At 41.5% G+C, this 20,061-nt stretch overlaps 1 protein-coding gene across 6 annotated transcripts in view; it reads right to left on the bottom strand.

Moving 5' to 3' along the window:
- Positions 1 to 20,061, bottom strand: part of DOCK3 (dedicator of cytokinesis 3) — a 185,773-nt gene that overhangs the window by 61,092 nt on the left and 104,620 nt on the right. For all 6 annotated transcript variants that reach the window (XM_054281259.1, XM_054281253.1, XM_054281254.1 and 3 more), the window contains exons 13-20: positions 19,762 to 19,850; positions 17,565 to 17,690; positions 8,198 to 8,322; positions 4,022 to 4,184; positions 3,451 to 3,557; positions 2,591 to 2,762; positions 2,044 to 2,141; positions 305 to 388 (exon numbers count right to left, since the gene is read on the bottom strand). In XM_054281259.1, coding sequence (XP_054137234.1) covers positions 305 to 388; positions 2,044 to 2,141; positions 2,591 to 2,762; positions 3,451 to 3,557; positions 4,022 to 4,184; positions 8,198 to 8,322; positions 17,565 to 17,690; positions 19,762 to 19,850 — 964 coding nt within the window. The remainder of the gene's footprint in view (positions 1 to 304; positions 389 to 2,043; positions 2,142 to 2,590; positions 2,763 to 3,450; positions 3,558 to 4,021; positions 4,185 to 8,197; positions 8,323 to 17,564; positions 17,691 to 19,761; positions 19,851 to 20,061) is intronic.

Raw genomic sequence — 20,061 nt, 5'->3', positions numbered from 1 at the left:
CTGCACATGGCTGCCAAGGGACTACAAACAAGTGACCCAAGGTAAGGAGCATTCAAATACATGAGCTGCTTTAAGCAGTCACTGCTGTGTGATCAGGTATTACTGGTTGCTTCTCCCACATTACAGTGAATATTGCTGCCCCTGCAGGTGCTGAGGTCAGCCTGCCCTCCTCACCCAAGATCATTACAGAAGGCATGGCTGGACCAGCTGAGTATTTCATATCTGACAGAAGTACAGTGCTAGTAACATGATCATAAGGAACTTAAAACTCACTGAGCATGAGGTAAATAATCCAGCAGCTTACCAGAGACTGAAAGACCAACAGACCATACTTCTCTGTGTTGTCATCCAAAACTACAAACAACGTGTCCAGAATATCTTGTAGGAACTAAAATGACATAAACAAAGAATTTAAATTGTATTCAAAAGGTTATTTCTCCCCTGCTTTAATTAGTTCATACATGTTAATATCGTTGTGAAACACTTGGCAAGGATAAATCACTTCAGGTTCATCCATATGATGTGATAGATTTTAATTTGATTTTACAAAGACAAATCTTTCTCTTTATTCTGCAAGGAATATTTTCAAACAAAAGTGACAGAAAACCAAAAAATAAGAAATATGTACTCTATACCTGATTTTTAATTTTGACTGAATGTTCCTCTCACTTTAAGCTGACTGGAAGTGCTGCCTGACACCCGTGGCAAAGAACTTACTCTCATTCTCAAATCATTGGAATCTCAGGTACTGTTCAGCATCAAATCTGAGGCTGGCCAGTATATTAAATTATGTTTAATATTGAAATTTTTGTTAAATGACAGAAAGTAAAGCTTTTATAACAAGCATTAATTGGGGCAAGTTACATGTTGCCAATTGCTTCTTTCACCCTTAACTCCACAGCTTGTTGAGCACTGACAGTTCAGTGATTTTTTTTTCTGAAAGCACAGTCTCCAAAAGGATGAGTGTGAAGGAGAGTGCTGGAGATTGTTAACTGCACATTCTCTCATGATTTTTTAATCTATTCTACTTAAATTTCTGATGTGGACAACAAGAAATAAATTATAACAATTTATGAAGTCTCTGAAATGATAAAATGTCTTTTTTTATGAATTATTACATTCTGTTCTTCATATCCCAGTGCCAAATGACAGCTGATTTATGGGGAGAATCAATTACTTCTCCCCATGAAATAATTCAATCCATATCTTTCTTCTTCTTTCTCTATAAAAACCAGATACTTGTACTGCCCTACAAATGAGGTATACAAAACATGAGATTCTTGAAGAATTCCAATACAAATGGGATTTGTGCTGCCCTGTTACTGTTACCAACTTATCACAAAGAGTAACATTCATAACAGATATGGCAGCACTCAAATGAGTTACACTAAAGTGGTTTTAATGATAAACTACTTATGTGATAGGATTTGTCTTCAACTTCTTCTCCTTGGTTGTTTGTGTTAGAAATCAGCTTTTACTTCCAGATTTATAGAAATAAATCCTAGAGAAAGTTCCCAGCACACCTAAGATCATCAGGAATGAACTTTGTTTTGCTGAGACCACAAGTATTCAAAGGCAATTGGAAGTTCTGGGCCCTAAGGAAGCTCAGGCCACACCAGATTATCATGTAGAGCAACAGTGGCTACACAACCTGGTGAAATGATGAGCTGGCAGCCAGAAGCCTGGTGCACTGCTGGCTGGATGCAGCAGAGAGCCCCTGCCAGGGTCTGTGTCTGTGTCCCATACCAGCAGCTGTGTGGGACTGCAGGCTGCAACCACTGGTGCTGAGGAGCCAGCACATGTGGCTGAGAGAATATGACCAAGGATTAGCTCTGCTTTGATCCCACAGACTGACTGTGCACTGATTCTCAAGGGTATCTTCCTGTCCAGTTTCATGTCATCATAAAATCCCAATTCATACAGGGTGAAAACTCACAGTGTGAATCAAAAAGCACAGTAAGAGGAAGCCTTCAGAAGTAGCCTGCAGGTCTGAACTCAGTGCCTATCACAGATACATCCAGAGGCTGTAATTTAATGCAGTACCTTTACAATCTCCTCGCCACTGACATGTCTCAGTCTTCCCAGAATATCCATCACTCGGTCTGGGTAAGCTTTCCATTTGAGCAGGGCAAGCAGATCCACTGCAGAGAGAGGAAGGAAGAGCTAGAACCACACAGAGGGAAGAATGGCAACCTCAGACCCATCGGATTCATCACTTTGCACTTCTCCTCTGGATGCAGACCACACTTCTTGAGAAATGACATATATATATAATGGAAAACAAGAAGTACAATATGGAGTGAGTTAATACTGCTAATGGAGAAAGGAATGGAGGAATGGGAAAGGGCTTTGGAAAGAGTAAAGGTTGCATTTTTCCCTGTGTGACTTGACACTGCACTGTGGACAGTCCACTCCTGTCTGCTTGTGCTTTAGGGACGTTGCTGTAAAAAAAAAATCTTATTTACTGAGCCACTCTGTCAAAGCCAAGCAAAATAAACTCTGGATTGTGTAGAAGTGCTAACAGTGAATTTTTTTCCTCTCTTTCCTAATTCCTGCTGCCTTGGGCAGTTCTGAGGGACCAGGAACTCACCATTCTGGGTCAGTTTGGTAGAAGAGAGCTGTGTGGAGACTGAGAAGGTCTCTTTGGTGCTGCGCTGGAAGATGAGGCTGGAGGGGATGTTGGGGCAGCCGTTGTAATCCTCCTTGCAGCAGGGCAGCCCCAGGTAGAGCGCGTGGTTGTTGAACGTGCTGTTCTCATCACACTGCAGGGACAGCACAAGGGTGGAGTTGCACTTTGTCCATCTCATCCCACACACCCAGAGCCTGTCAGCAGTTCCCCAACAGTGCCTGTGTTGGGATTTTTGTGGGTGCACACCAACATTTCTAAGGAAAAGCTGTGCTCGGGGGCCTGGACATGTCCAGAAGAGACCCAGCTCTACAGAGTCATCTCCAACCACTGCCTCGTTAGAACTCACCAGATCTTCCAGATGTAAACTTAGTGCTGCTGCCTGAAAATTGTACTGAACAAATAAACCCAGGTGAATCAGCAGGAAGGAAAAACCCCAATGCCCAAATCTCTTGCTGCAGGGCTGCCAAGCTCTGGCACTGCAGCACGAGACATTTGAATCCAGCACAATGTCATCTTGCAAAGGCACAGAGCAATTGCTCAGACTGGTAGAAGTGCTGAATGCTCATGAACACCAGCGTGTTTGAAGTCAAAATGGATGGGATTAATAGCAGATAAATCATTATCATCAGGATGGAAAAGGTAAGCTGCACCTAGAATAGAAGGCTCTAGCCAAACCATGTGATTTTGAATGTATAAAATTTTGAAACCACTATTAATCTGTTCCTCACAAACTTCTAAGAAGGGGGAGATGGATAATGTAATGACCATTAGTCATTTAAGTAATGAAGATGAGCAGTGAAAAGTCTGCAGAGAACTGGTACCTTATAAACATAAAGCTCATGGATGTCATCTGACAAGGTCGTGCCATCATCTCTCATCAATGGGGTGAATGCAAAACCAAAGAGCTTCTTTTCTCCCTTGTCTTTTGCTGCAGCAAGAGATAGAAAGAAGGAATTGTATTTGTGCATACCTTGTCAATATATACAAGATTACTCACCAACTTCTCCACATGCCTAAAAGAAAACAAGCAGCTACATAACGAACAACTTTTCTAATTCCAATACCTTTTTTTCTGGTTCTATGTAAAGGACTGACAAGCTTCAAATCAAACACAGACATGCCAAACACAGCAAAATCTAAACTGTTTATCCTGCAAAGAAAACATTCTACAGAAAACCACAACAAAAGAACAGCAGGGACAAACATCTACAAATAGCTTTGCCCTGCACTGACCGTTCCCCACGTTTTCAGTGTGCCGTTTGATAAATTCAGCAAAAGGCTTAGCAGAGCCCCTTCACTGCGTGTCAGGCTGGCCTCCCTTCCCTGCTCCCACCCAGTGACAGGCTGATGCAGCTCTGGCTGGCCCTGCAGGAGCCCGTGGGGGGCACTCACTGGAGCAGTGGCGGAACTCAAAGCGCAGGTGGGAGCCGCGGAAGCGGTCGATGGGGATGGGCAGTTTGATGATCTCGCCCCAGCGCGGGCTGTTGTTGTGGTACAGCACGAAGGAGTGGTACGCGCTGCGGCTCGGCTCGCCCGAGCCCAGGCTGATGCAGTCCTGCCACCAAGGGAAACAGGAGCATTGAGCACAGCACATCAGCACCCAGGAGCCATTCACTCAGCCAGTGATAACCTTTATATCATTTATATAATTATTTTATATTGTATATATATATATATAATTTACATAACCTTTACATAATGCATGGCTTTCTTTAGACATAAAGGAGTCAGAAGCAGAAATTCAGACACAATGAAATGTGAATTTTTAGGAGATCTTGGAATTTTGTTTCGGGTCAAAGGGTGAACTAAGAGGCCTGTGCTACTTGATGAATCCCAGTATTTTAAGTTATTATTTAAGCTAAGTTTCCATCAAGTACTGAGTAGATACAATAAACATCTAAGTCCAAATATATAAAGCTGAGTCCAAAAATAGGATACAATAGGACCATCACTTGTGATATTAGCTTTCTGTGAAAAGATCCTTTAACGAGATTTCTGCTTCAGTATCTCAGTTCAGAAGTGATAAGTGACCTTTCCAAGCTCTTTACAAATATTCATCTTTCAAAACTACAACTATCCAGCCTCACCAACTATCCCAGAAACTTCTAATCAAGTTACTTCCTCAGTGATAAGCAAAGAATTTGTGTTAACACTCATCACTAAAAACACAATTAGATCTAAATTTCTGCCTTCAGCTATAACAAACTCAGAGATCTTGCCCAATCTGTGCCTTCACAATAATACAGATGAAGAAAAACATGAACTGATGTTGTTCAGAAAATAAAAAAAATTCTTAAAATATTGAAGTCTTGAAAAAAGAACAGTAAAAGGTCCTTTGTGATGAAGACATGGAACAGGTAGCACATTTTTTAATATATGAGCACTAACCCATGCTCTAGACCCAGCACTGACAAAGAGATGCAGGAGATACAACATCTCTCAAAACCAAGCAGAAAAAAGACAGCTTGGAGATTCTTCAGTTTTAGCATGTCCAAGGATAATGAATCCAGGAAGAAACAAGCTAAGCAGACCAAGAATAACACATGGAATATAAATTCTGATGTAAAAACCCCCCATGGAACAATATGATGACAAGAACTGCTACTGGTCATTTCCCCAAGGCGTCTATAAATTTTAACCCAAGAAAACACCAGAAATGTTGATTTTTTAAAATCTGTAACCATCTGACTGCCCAGTCAAGAACATCCCATTAACCAGACTCAGTTAGTTCAACCCCTGGCAATAATCTGCTGGCTTTGAGAAAGTTAAGAATTTGTGAAGGAGCCCAAAAGGGAAGAAATGCTCTCTGGAATTCTGGGATTCAATGCAAAGACAGCCTATGTTGACAGGGACTCACTGCAAAGGCTCTGATCCAAACGACTGAAGGCTGAACTCACACAGCTCAGTCCTCTCAAATAATCCTCAGCCACCACATGGGATGAGTCACAACCCCACATTTTTTTAATACAGCAGCAAGAATTAAGTATTGCAGATAACAACAGGTTAGTAGAGAGCAGTGCCAGTACTGCAACCCAGAACACCTCTAAGATTCCAGTTCTATTCTGTAACAAGAATAAATGGTTGGGCTTCAACACAGCAATTCCAAAACCTCATTCTGCATCAGGCTCATAGGAGCAAACAAAACAGTATTTCTATTTTCTCTACAAGGTACAGTAAAAATTCAAATTTTAACGTGAGCTTTTTTTGTCCCATCAAGAAGCCACCTGCTCTGGCTGACAAACTGCCAGTCTTTGAATGCAGTTGCATGCTGTGAACTTCAAATAAATCAATAGTCTCTCCTTCTGGTTGTTAACTTAGTACCCATGCAGTTATACTACAGTCATTGTCTGAGGAGGGCAGACTGGTAAATCTTTAATTCTAAATTGTGATCTGCAAAATACAAACATCAGACTAATCTCCAGACACCTGGTGACCCTGAGACCCAAATATGCAGAGGAATTAGAGGGCAGAGGCAGGGAAGGGAAGCTAAACTAGAAAACCAATCAGGAAATCTGTCTTGTTAAAGGTGTGCCTTAGAATTCATAGGCTATTCCTGCTACTGGAATAGAAAGAAGAAAGAAGTGAAAAATGTGTCAAAGGATTTTTTTTTAAATTTTTTCGACTATATTGAAAGATACTAACAATTGAGTAAGACCATTTTGAGAAGGAAATACTCATTTTCATTTTGAACAGCACTACATTCTGGAGGTAATTTCACTCCTTTTAATAGGACTATTTCTGGATCAAGATACACTCAGCAGCAATGAGGAGCTGAGAAAATTCTCATTAATGCTGTGCATGGTTCTGCTAAAGGCTTCACAAAGGCACAATTCAGATTTGGGTTGTGCTGCTGGCTGGGACAAGTTTAAGGATTTTACTCTAATATCAGATCAAAACTCTGGCCACTTCCCCCATCCTGTGTAACTGCACACAGTGCCTCTGTTGGCAGCTCTGCTCCAGAAAGGCCATGGGGCAGGGATGGTGGAGGGTACTGCAGACAGGAACAGCAGCCAGTGCTCCAGAACTTTCAGGGTTCTGCCCACATTCACAGGCATCATTAAACACCAGGAACCAAAGATCTCCCAGACACAAACCAAGTGTCTTTGCTGCTCTGACTGCAACTGTACAGAGGAGCAATACCATAAAAACTGGGACAGAGAGTTTCTTTTAAATGTGATCTAAATTTTAAAACCCCACAAAGATCCTTTCTATATAAAGTCTCTCCTTTATGGCAAATACTAGAATGGTTTGTGTTGAAAAGGACTTTAAAGTTCATCTTGTTCCAAACCCCTGCCATGGGCAGGGACACTTTCCACCAGACCAGGTTGCTCAGAGTTCCTGGCCTTGAGCACTCCCAGGTATGGGCAGCCACAGCTTCTCAGGACAATCTGTTCACCTGATTTTTTTCTAACTGGACTGACCATCCTTTCCAATGTTTGTGCCATGCCTGTCCCACTCTGCCATGTAAAGCCCCAATGTACTTCCAATAGCAATAACAGGCAAAGACAATGAAAAACCAACTTCATCTCTGTGAATGACCACTCCAACCAAAATCACCCAAGTTAAGCTGATAATGACTAGAAATGATCTGGCTTTTGTATGTAATCATTAGGCACCATTATGTGTTAGCATTTGAAGATGCTGATATTGCAGTTTGAGGGACTTCTCTTTGTCCTTGGCAGACTGAAATCAAGTGATGATTAAAACTTTGCAACTCAGTTTGAAAAGCTTAGGCAGAAAAGGAATCTGATCTTCCTGCAGCAGCTCTGAGCACAAACGAGTTCCTTACAAGAAATACACTTCACATTTAATGAAACCATAAGCAGTTGTGGTAATGAAAGCTCTCCTTTCAATTAAAACCAGAAGACTGTGGCAATGTATTCCTACACACTTCTAGGTGTTAGATTCTCCACAGTAATGGCTACAAAGCCCATTTTATTGCAGTGGAGGTAAAAGAAAAGGTAGTGGGAAGTTATTTCTGATAGCGGCTCATGCTGAAATACTTCCTGTTTACTTCTCTAGATTCACAACCTCCCACTCACCTCCTTCTCTTCAATAAAACTAAAAGAACAGAGGAGGTAAAACAGGAAACAAACAATCCCCCTTCCCAGCTGGAATGGAGCCAACCCAGGGTGAAATTTTATTCAAGTTATTTTCCAGAACTACATTCAGTACTGTAACCCAACAACTCAGATTTAGAAGTCTCCCTTGGAATCACATTTCATTGTGTTTGAATGTGTATGACACACATTATTTAATTTTAGATATGCCTATACTCCTTAGTTCTGATTACAGTTACTCTAATTTTTTTTACTTCAGCCACTGACATCACATTTGGAAATCACACAGGCTTTTCAGTTTATGAGTATTTCCTCCAAGTCTTCTATCCCCATATAAGGCAAGTGCTCCAAATCCTTACAGATTTATAACTGACCATAATACAGAGCTTACAAACTTCATAATAAAGAAAATATAGACAGAGAGCCAGTTTTATTTTAACTCTTCCCTTGCATCAGAGACTCTGCCCTGCAGGGAGCACCTGAGGCTCTCAGGGAGAGGAGCACTCACCTTCAGGATTTCTCCATCAGCATAGAGCACGTACATGGTCACCTCGATGTTCTTCTGCACACTTTTGCCACCCCTCTCAAAGTCCCCCTTCTCCAGGGTCAGGTACAGGTCATTCCTGATGTCACCTGCAGGGACAGAGGGAGCCACAGCCTTAAACTCCACAGGGAACATGGGGGCTGTCCCAGTTCCATTCTCACATCGTTCTCTGTGTTCTGCAGGACGATGGCTGATGCCCAAATCATTCCAAGCAAGTTAATTGTTAATAAGGATGAACAGTTTAATATCAATGCATCAAACCAGACCATTGTTAGTAATGCCTTTAATAATGTGAACTCAGGATCAAGACTGGTTTTAATTATGTAAGTGAGGAAGGGAAAAAAACCTCTTACTGCTATACTGTGCCTTGTTAGCTGAGCTGGAAGTGTCAGGCTGAGCCTGACAAAACATCCTTAGCGTCAGACTTCCTATTTGCAAGATATTTTATGAAAAATAATATATTTGTGATGATCAGAATAACATTATGTTCAGTTAGCCTTTCAAGCATTTTCTGTATTTTCATAATTTCCTTTTATCATAACAACAAAATAAAAGCAGCTTTTTTGGGAACCTGATCACAATTCAGTTCAGATGGATTTGAAAGGAATTATAAATGTAATTTTTGCTAGATTTTTGGCTGGCCTCTGGTATCCATATGCATGGCTATATGAAAGCAGGCAGTATGGACACTTGCCAGCTTCTCACTACGTCATTTTCAGGAGCTTTCAGACCAAATTACTATATTCAGAAATAGAAATGCTTGTGTCTCAGCATCTTGTTATCCTGATTTTCACAGACTCTAGCTCACTTGGTTTGTTTTTATTTTAGAATCTGATCTGGGAAGCTGCTTTCAAAACTAATGTGCTCAATTCTAAGGCCTACACCAAAAGGACAGCAGGTATCACCTATTTTTCTGTAAGATTGAGTTACTGTCACCATTTTATGATGGTTCACCCTTAACATTTCTTTTTATCCACTTGCCAGAAAAGCAAACATACTAAAGGGCAATATATAAAAATACCAAAACCAACCAAACAAAAAAAAATTCAAACCCTTTCAAGGCAAGTATTTTGCTAATCAGCCCCAAGACACTAAATAATGAAGTAATGGAAAAAAGCAAAGACTCCTTCAATGTCTGGCTTCTTCCACTTGGAGAAACTGATGCAGTTAAATCTCTGTATTAATCAGAAGCACAATGAAATAAGGCAGCATTTGCTTTCAGGCACTGAGGGACATCCTTTTGTGCCCCTCAAAGCAGCACTTCAAATTCTTCCTGAAGTCTAAAACCCCACAGAACTTGTTCCTTAATCTACTGTAGGGACAAACAATAGATGCTCTCAGTCCTGCCTTTGCTTTCAGTTTTATTTCTGGAGATAAGGACAACTCTTTCAGCATGGAAAATCCAGCTCTGTGGCTGCAGTCAGTGCTTCCTGCTGGGAGCTCTCTGTGAATGGCAATCTGTGTGCAGAATCTGCTCCTTTGTCCAGGAGCCTCCCTCTCCTGCAGGGTCAGTGCTGGGAGCACCTCCCAGCCAGAGGCTGAGCTGCCAGGGGGCATCAACAGGGAAAAGATGACAGCAAGAGCTTGGGGAAAGACCTGGGATATTGGATCTGCTTTGGCTTATCAAGGCACAGCATCAAATACAACAATCCACAGGCCACAATAGAGAAAACTATCTTGGGGATCAAAATCAAGCTGAGATACCTCTATCCTGATTATAGGGATAGCAAGGAAATACAAAATTCATCACAAAATATGGTTTGAGTCCTTTGCTTTGAAAATCCTCCTGCTTAACAGACTCCATCCCTTTCTCTCAGTGGTTTGCTCAATTAGGAAAAAAGTTTCAATTTGTATGCTGTAAATCTTAATAGAAATTAATTGTACTCATTATAATGAGTATTTTGGAGCTCCCTACTTGTGACCTCTTTTCTGGAAGGCAGTCTGGCTACACAAAGTCCAATGTTAGATAGCAAATAATTTTCCAGCCTAAATTAAAGGCAGCATTTGGTTATATATAGCATCTTATCTTCTATTAAGCTTAACAGGAGGGATATTACTCCACTAATTAAAAAAAATGCCTTTGGGGTGGGGTGTAGAGGGATCTTAAAGCCAGTGGATTTGCATAAAAATTAAGGGAAAAGATGGGAAAATGCATTATAGTGAAATACAACAGTGTATCTTCTCTTGTAAAAACAGTCTATTGGCTCCTCAAAAAATAAAAAAGATCACTACATACAGAAAAAATAGGAAGCAAATGCATCTAACAAAGAGAAAAAGCAGTTAACCATCAGGTAGGGTGATTATTTTGGTGGAAATCACCTTCCTACAAGGAGCAATCACCTTTTCCTAGCATATGAGTTGACCTGAGGCCTCACAAGCCCTTTGTTCTTCTCCATTTGCTTGTGGTTTTGGGAGATTTGAGCTCTGCTACTCCAGTGGGTGGCACAGAAGCCAGAACAAGTGCTTGAGCACAGAGCAGCTCATTGCAACCTCTGCTCTGAGTGTGCAGGGCCAGAGAGAAAGCTCAGCCCCACGTGGGGCTGGGCATGCAGGGACAGCGGGCATGGGACAGTGGGCATGGGACACCTGGCACAGGTCAGGCCCACGGTGGCATCAGCAGGACCAGGAGTGGCCTGAGCAGCTCCAGCCCCACTGACTGTGACCTGCCCAGGCAGGAGCCTGGGCACACAGGGCTTGGCCAGATGGATTCCATTGCAAAGAGACAGAGAGACAAACAATGAACTTGTTTAGGATGTCAGACCAGTCATGCAGATGACTGCACCAACAGCCCTGTGACAGCAAATCCTGCATTCTGGGGGACAGCCAGGCTGGGACCTCAGCCTGGACCACAGAGGCCTCATGCCTTCTTAAACAGCAGCACAGAACACAAAACTGGGTGAGCTGTGGCCTCCCACCATCAGAAGAGGAATAAAACATGCTACAAGGCCAGTGGGCCATGGGTATTTATAGAGCAAAGCCTGCTGATGTCATTTTAAGCTGAGGTCTCTGTGCTGGATGGCTGTCAGGGATGAACTGAAAACCTCAGAGAGTTTTCAGAATGGGATTTGTTTCAAAACCCATCTCTCTACAAATGTTTGCCAGTTAAAAACAAAAGTAAACTTCTTTTTAGCATAATCCATGCACTTTTTATAGACATGGTTACTGACATTAATTCCACATCAAATGCCTTGAAAGGCAGTATTCTCCATGATAATATCAAAAAATCATCTTCTGTTCTATTTGGGGTTCTTTCTTTATCAATTCCCTTCACCTTTATTGGGGTTTTGTTTGTATGCTTTAACCTATTTATGAGGCCCAATGTCCAACATACAGCTGTTTAAATTATAAATCATAAATTATAGCTTGGGGAGGCTCACTTGCATTGACCTGAAACTATTTTCATGGTAATGGGGGCAAAAGGGAGTGGTGGAAAAGGCTACATGAGGCAAGTATTGATTTTGCATTTGCAGTATAAAGGAATGTACTGGAAGATTTCCAAATAGTTATTTATCATTTTCAAGACTTAATAACCTGAAGCAGCCCAACAGCCACTCCTTGTCCAGTCTGCAGCAGAAGAAATGAAAGTTTATCCTGACAGGGTGTGTAGGTTTTCCACTGGAAGACTGACCAGTCACTTGTACTGCAAAATAGTAACAATTTACAGGAACTGTCTGCATTCAATCAAACGCTTTTTATTCAGGGATTCTAAAGATTTTGGTCCCACAAGACAGGAAAGGTCCCTGTTTTGTGCAGAATACTGTATCAAAAAAGGGTACATAATTCACAGAAGTTTATGCAGGAGAAAGAGACACAAATTTCTGGTCTCTCAATTCTAACAACTTATTTTTCTGAGCTTGTGACTTTGTGGGCATGTAATATGTCCCTGCAAGCTGGGGAAAAGTGGCAGCTCTCAGAAGTCTGCATGTGTAGGTCTAGTTTCAGCTAACTAAAATAGCTATTTATCCAGAGAATATTGGATTTTTTAAGGTGGAAGTTTGGTCCTTTACAATTTAGGCAGCCAAGGAAAAAAAAAATCAGAATATTAGTGTTTAGGCCTATTTTTATCAAACTGCTGCACTGGTCCTATTCACTTAGGGCCCCACACTGTGATGCACTGTCTGCTGGACTCCCTAACACCTCTGGGTTTGGCATCTCTTCAAAAACAGTGGCACTCCACAGAAGAGTGAATGGGCAAGAAATATATTCAGAGTATCTTCCACAGTGGCTTCTGAAGAAAACCCAAACCTGTGCATTTATGTCCCATCCATAAATGAACAACCAGAGCCAATCAGCAGCACCCCACTGACCTGAGTCAAGTTACAGCAGCTCCAACTGAGGACTTGGACCAGCAAGGAAAGGCTTTGAAGCAAAGCATAAAGTGTAGAGGATTTGTGTTCTTGTGCAGTGTTATCTATCACGTGTTCTGGCTCTGTGTGTTTGAGCTCCCTGCAGGGGAACTGCTCTGTCTCCTGGCTGAGCCTCTCCCATTACCCTGCACACTCCCTCTCTGCATGGGAAGCGTTCCCTCTCTTCCCAGGAGCTGCTGCTTTGGAGGGGGCAGTGATGGGTTCCTGATCTCAAACAGGAGAACTCCACCCTCAGCTGGAGGTGCAGCTGCCTCCAGTGCAAGCCCACAGCTTCCTGTGAAGGGCAGGGACTGCAGCACAGCTGAGGTTGATGGGAGCAGCTTTGTGCTCATCCCATCACTCAAACCACAGGGACAAGGACAAAGTGGCCAAGGGTCACTGGGAAGGGTCTCCAGCACCCCTGTCCTGCTTTCTGGCTGCCCCTCAGGACTTGTTCCCCCCACTGTGTGACCCTCCTGGCCTTAACAGTGCCACCCCCTCTGCAACCCCCCATATTCTCACTGCACTCCTGGCACAGTCCCACTCTGGGGATCACATTCCATCCCTTCCAGCAGCTCATTTCTCTGGCCCTTCACCAGCCAGGCAGCAGGCTTTTTTAAGGCCTATATTCTTGAAATAGTTACAGGGAGCAACTATTAACATAATTGTGAGCAATATTACAGCAACAAGGGGAAACAAAGCTTTTATCTCCTGCCTCTATGGCAAATTAAATTAGCTTTTTTTTTCTCTAAAGAGAGCATTATGCAAGTTTAACTCCGTGTGCTTCTCCAGCTTTCACTGAGCAGAACACAATTGTTTCAAAGAAAAGGGACAAGCAATACTTATTAGGTTATTTGCTACCCATTGTTTGACTTCTATGTATAGAAAAGAATTTATACAATGCCCTTTTTAAATGCAGTGATTTCCCTGGAATAGTTGCCTTTCAGTAGCAGGAAGTTGTTTTTTAATGCTTTTTGTCTCCACCAATTTTCCATTTCCACAAGTTTATTTATGACAATAACACTTTTTATTCTCCCTGTAAATACTTTCTGGTGATAATCATTACAAAATTGGCTTTTGGTCTTATTAACACTCTTGCCATGAACATTCTGAGAATGCTCGATGGATTTACCATGTCCTTTCCTCAATGCATTTTTGCCATGACTTTGTGCTCATTGACTGAACAGATATTGAGATGCTTCTCACCTGTTTCTTACTGATTCACCTGTCACAGTTCCTAAATTTGCCTGAAAGTCTGTGGTATGAAGAGAGACAAAGGCTCCACCTCCCTGTCACCAGAGTTTCCCTGTGATGTTATGATTCGCTGTCTTTATCAATCCCAACATTCCATGGAAGATATGAAAATGGGAAAAAAGCAAGCAAAAAGCAGACATTACACAGAAAAACAGAAACTTACACCCAACAATCTTCATCTCTGCATCAGAAACAAAGGGGAAAGAATAAAGGGAAAGGAACAGGAGAGAAGCCAGGAAATTAAGACAGGGAGAGAGAAAAAAGAGAAAGAAACATCACTCACGAGTCGGAGATGAAGCATGCACTTTTCATCAGAGGATCAAAGGAAAAGACAGAATACTTATCAGCACATGGGCAAGGGAGGGATGTCCTTGGGGGACTGACAAACACCAAGCCTGTGCAACAGATTTCTGCTCAGCAAGTCCTGCACAAAGCCCAGCTGCAATCCCCAAGGAGCAGCACAGGCCTCACTGCTCTCATCTCTGGGAAAGGTAAAATTGGCACCATCAGATGCATGGCCTTAAACCCAGGAGCAATTTAAAAAAGGAATTAAAAAAAAAAAAAACAAACAAACCACAAATGAACAAAACCCCACCATAACTTCTTCTGGAGGCTGGTTTGACTGAATCCCCTCTGATTTTGCCAAAAAGATAACTGAAGTCTTTATGACGCCCTTGTCAGATCACAATACAGTAGGAAACAAAGAACATTTTATCTTTACAAAAGAAGGCGGGAAAGGTTGTTTTATACAATATTAAACTTGTTCTGCATAACCATGCAAGATACAAACCCATAAAGAACCAGTTTCACTTTGTTTCTCAATGATGACCAGCTACCACTGATGTTTCTCCTATCTGAGGGACAGAAAAAGAGGGCTTGATACAGGGAGCTAATGCTACAGTTTAGAAAACAAAAAGGGATAGGAAAACAGTAATGAGACACAGCTACAAAATTTTAATAGTTAAGATGTGAGAGGATTTCCTGTTAAAAAAGAAAATTAAACCATTCAAACCTATGACAATAAAATTAAGTTGAAGTACTAGAGCTATTTACTTTTTTAATAATAGGTTTCTTGGTTCAGCAGAATGATCACTGCTTTGTTTTTAAAGTACCAGGTGACATAGCCTTTATTAATTTATCCATAAAAAACATTTTTATACCACACTGTCCTGAAAAATCTGTATCCACTTGCAAAGTACAAGTCATGAAGTTTCTGTGCTGTTTTCTGGAAGAGGAAACCCTGTGTTGAATGACAAACAGTCCTGAAGCAAAGCAAGGAAGAGCTAGTTTGACAAAGACTATTAAAGCAGCAGACATGGCTGAGAACTGCTTATGTGCATGACAGGCTTCTGTCTTTGGTTAGGGGTTTTTGTCTCTCTTGTTTTGGTCATGTCTGTCCCCATCGAATTATTTTCCCACTTTAGACAATACTCATAAAGCTAAGGAAGAATGTTTGAGCCTGGCTGTAGAAACAGAAGCACAAAGTCTATTGACAGGCATTCCTTGCTCATGCAGCTGGGCTAATCCACCTGAAAGGTAACACAACCCCAATGTTCTACCCTGGATGTCAGGCAAACTCCAGCCCCAACTGGATCTGTTGTGTTAAAAGCAAACAACAGGCAAATATCTGCTGTCACTTGAGCACATCAAACATTCTTTGAGTTCCAAAAAAACCCTGATTAGTAATTAGACTAAACATTGTTTGCTGCATCAGTGGAGTTCCATTACATTTCAATCTCCTCATTTTCCAGAGATTTCATTATTCTGGGGAATACCCAAGATAGTGAAAGCCTTTGTTTGGAGCCCCATTCATGACTATCCCTCTCTTCACAGCTCCTCTCTACTCTGGCAATGTCCTCATTTATAACTACAGTGAAAGTTGATTCACACTTCCTAAACTGCTTTGCTTTTCTTCCTTGGTGTTTACAGACATGTACAAGCTGCCTTTCCTCACAAATAGAAGCATTATTCCCACAATGCCTAAAGCTTTGCATCTAAACTCTATATATGGAAACCTCTTGTGGCACACCAGGAATCAAGGAGAAGTTCTGTGCCCAGACCCTGTAGAGAGGCAGGAAGCATTTAATAGCAGAATGGTGATCCTTTCACACATTTGCTTCTATCCATCAGCATTTTGAGCATATATATATATATATATATGTGTGTGTGTGTATGTGTGTGTGTGTGTGTGTGTATAAATGTATGAGTCCAATTCCAAAAAGGTTACTATCTTAAAACCCCAGTGTCTTCCCCAGAAAGAACTGTGGTTCTCACAAAGAGAATCTGGAAATTTGGATTAGCTGCAGTGAACAGAGAATTTTAAAAGCTTAGGGCAGGAGCATTTTTTGTATGAGCACTGCTGACCTGTTTGCTCTAGCCCTGGCCCAAAGTAGAAATACAGGGGACACACTGTGCACATGCAGAGGGGCCAGGGACCAGAAAATAAAGAGAAGTTACTCAGGGAACACTGAGGACACAAACTGTTCCTTCAGTTTCAGTGGCCTGAGACACCTGAGGTACAGCTTTAGCCACAGAAATGGAGGATCAAGCAGTTCTTGCAGGAGAATCAATTCCCTTGCACAGGTGTGTAAATGTGACACATCCAGCTGTGATGTCAACTACAGCAGATCACCTTGCAGCTGCTGTGTCTGTACATCAGCTTGCAATAATTCATCTTTTCCCTATTTGATTGCTTTAGGTTATGCCTGGAATGGCTATGAGGTCATTAAGAACCAAAACTTATAATTGGCTTTATAGCCCACATCCTCTGCTGCTCTGTTACCACTATTTTCAAGCTCATTAGTAAATATACACATGTTGTTCTGAATCCTTTGACTCTTTAGTTTCTAGAAAGGCTTCCCACCTGCTCCCTATTTTATTGTGGTTTCTGAAGAGCTCCCATATTGAGGCTACAACTACTTCTGGTACTGATGTCTCACTGCACCCTTTTGAGTAATAAAATCTAATGCTTTTCCCATTATGCTTTCATCAAATCTCCCATGCCTGTAAAGTCATCCTTGGGTTTGCTCATCACAGCAATGAAGTAATAGTTCAAATGCTACTAATTAGCAAACCCATTTCTTAGCACACTGCAAACGCCAAGCCACTGTAACACCAGGTTTTATGTGGCTGCATGACTGCCCACATTCTGGGCTCTTCTCAAATGAACTCTTGCCTGTGCTGGGGCTGCCAAGCCAAGAAGCATCTCCAGCTGCTGCTCCAAAGGTGAGGAGCAGAGGAAGCACAGCAGGGCTGCAGCCAAGACAGTGCATGGACCAGTTGCTCTGTGAGGCCAGAGGGAAAATCTGACCTGCACCTTCTCTGCTTCTCATTGCAAAAGGATCACACAAACTCAAAAACATCAAGGTTGCAAAGTGGAAACTCATTTTTTTCAAGGATTTGGATTGTTGGGAAGAAGAAATTTCATGCATTTAAAAAGAAACATCTCTATGCTGAGTGTAAAAAAGGGATATTAGCTGGCAGGGGTTGTGGGGAGTATCAGAGCAATCCTTCCAGATCCCCTTCTATCCCTGTGGTTTTAACACCTCTCACTGAAATGTCTGTTTCTGACAATGTTTTAGCATTTGCCCCCCCAAATCTGGCATTTACTGATAAATAGGACAACTCTGTTACAAACCCCACTCAAGTAAAGTGTCCATCCCAGTTGCACTCGATTGGGAGAGTAGGAGAAAAGAATGACCAATATTTCAGCTTGGAGCTGCTCTGCTTACCTGGCATTATAACATCAGGAAATCCCAGTTTCCTGGTGACAGAAACACCTCTGTTGAAGATCATGGGGTTTTCCCTTCGGATCTGCTCCATGTCACCACGAAGAAGTTGAAGAGATATTATAAGTCCTGGAAAAAAAAAAAACAAAGAGGTTCATTGTTTCTGACCTAAGAATTAGATTCTGTGTGTACAAAGCATGCAGGTAAACTAATGTTTTGCTCCACAGTTAATTTAATACAAAATATAAACAGTTCTTTTCTCCCTTGGAGCACTTGAAAATTGAAATGGAGGAAAAAAAACTGTTATAAGGTATCAGTTAAGCACACAGAATTATATTAAAATACAACTCCTAACAGTCAGAATACTTAATTTTGCAGACATGTCCCAGGTACAGAAAGTACCATTATTTCTTTCCCTCACATGCAGCAGGTTACAACACCTCTGTCTGAGGGAGCACCAACCACACAAAGCTCTGGAACATCTCTAAAGCACCTTCAATTTTGCTTTGTACCATGAAAAAATGTAAATCTCAAAGTATATATTTTCCACTAATTTCTTTAACTGCTTCATAGAGGGCTGATGATTTTAATGAAATTCCCAACAGTTCCTCAACATGTTTCAGGAGTGCCAACTGACCAAACTGACTTCAGCAACCAGCACTGTGATTCAGTGGATCATCTGAGCTAGGAATAATTACACACTTCATCTCAGTCCAGCTGTTTTCTCTACCTGGTTTTAATTTACAACACAGGAGAGTGTACTGGTAAAATGATGAAGTTCAGCACTACCATATGAAAGAATACCAGGATTGAGCTCAGCCATTGAAGTCCAGTCTCACCTGCTGAGCACACACTAGCAGCTCCTCATATCCATGAGAATTACCTGCACAGAGCAATTTTCCACATTCTTTATCTCCTTCAGTGTCACTTGGTCAAGAGTTCTTTCTGTCCTCTCTGTTCACTCCCCAGAACACACACCAAACCAAACCCTGCCTTGGATGCACATTTTTGCATGAGCCAAAGTCAGGCTCTTTCCTAGGCTCAATATCTGGGCTTTGTGACCAATATTTAGTCACCATTTTTTAGACAAGTTACCAGGGAAACAAAACCAGGAGTATCATGTACCTCCCACCCACTTCCTGCCTTCTCCCCCTGAAATAATTTTCAAGCCTGTTGTTTGGCTTCAGTCAAATTTGGCAAATAAGTAGATACCCAGATTACATGAAGATTGTATAGATTTCATGAATTCTAGGAGCTGGGATGAAAAAAATGAGGATAAAGCCTTAAAATGAAGGAAAAGAAAGGCCAACCAGCCAGCTGGACAGTCAGCATGTATGTACTCAAAAGCTGCCAAAACACGGACTTGCAACTGCCCAGCTGGGTAGGCAGGAGAGCACTGCAAGGAAAACACAGGCTCTGAAAGCATGGAAAACATCCAAGCCCTTTGAATGCCATGTATGAGGGTGTCTGTGTGTACAGAAGGTTTCCAAGCACACAAGAGACGTCCATTAGAAATCAGCCTTGACTATTTTTGCCACTTACAGGAGAACTTGTTCATTTTATATCCTTGATTGCTATTAAAAAACAAACCAATGAAAATAAATTTTAAGAATTCCAGTATAAAAGGAGTGGAGCAAATTTGGAAGTTCAGACATGTTACTCAAGTTTTCAAAGTTACAAAGAATTTAGGAAGATCTTTTAATAATGACTAGTGGATAACTTTAACTGTAGCAGGAGGAGCAGCAGGGAATGAAACCAGCTTTAAACACAGTAAAATTCCATATCTGTAAAATGTTTTATTTGCTTATTGTTGTGCTTAATCTCTTGTATGGGACTGTGCACAGCATATTCCACTAGTGTCTCAATATGCAAACAAGCAAAATTAAGACAAATTCAGTACTTGGACATCAGCATGATTCAGGCACTTGGTAATGAATGCAGAACTGGCTGTAATGAAGCTGAACTGTACCCTATCAGCTGCTTCATTGGGAATGGGAGAGCAGTGATATCTCTGAATTAGCAGCTGCATACATCATTACATGAGGTAAACAGATAAGACAGGCTTTACTTTCCCTATTTATCTGTCATTAGCTACCAAAGGAAAACCTCACATCTCAGTGCATTTCTCTGCTACAAATAATCAGCTGTTTTCTAGAGGAGATGTTCAGCTGTGGCTCTGACAAGCCCCAGAGGTATTTACCATAGTTGGAGCTGGGGGCTGTGTACTTGGTGCTGGACTTGCGGATGATGTTTTCGTGGATCTGGCACCATTCGTTCTCATTGGTACACCTAGAATAAAAGAACACTCATTCAAGTTAAATGCTTTCACTGAACCATCTTAGAACACAACAGTCAACTCTGCTGTAGGGATAATATGAAAGCTTGTAGGGGTCAGATGCATGAGAGAAATTCCACATAACTCTTATTTTTAAAAGTGGAAGGAAACAAAATATTCTCTAATAGTTATGTCCCTTCAATGGACACTTTGGAGCTGATGGTG

This window comes from Melozone crissalis, unplaced genomic scaffold (assembly GCF_028551555.1).
Source record: "Melozone crissalis strain CALT ecotype California unplaced genomic scaffold, PUWL_Pcris_2 ptg000029l_1, whole genome shotgun sequence".
Lineage (NCBI taxonomy): Eukaryota > Metazoa > Chordata > Aves > Passeriformes > Passerellidae > Melozone > Melozone crissalis.
This window is presented reverse-complemented; position numbering and strand designations above follow the sequence as displayed.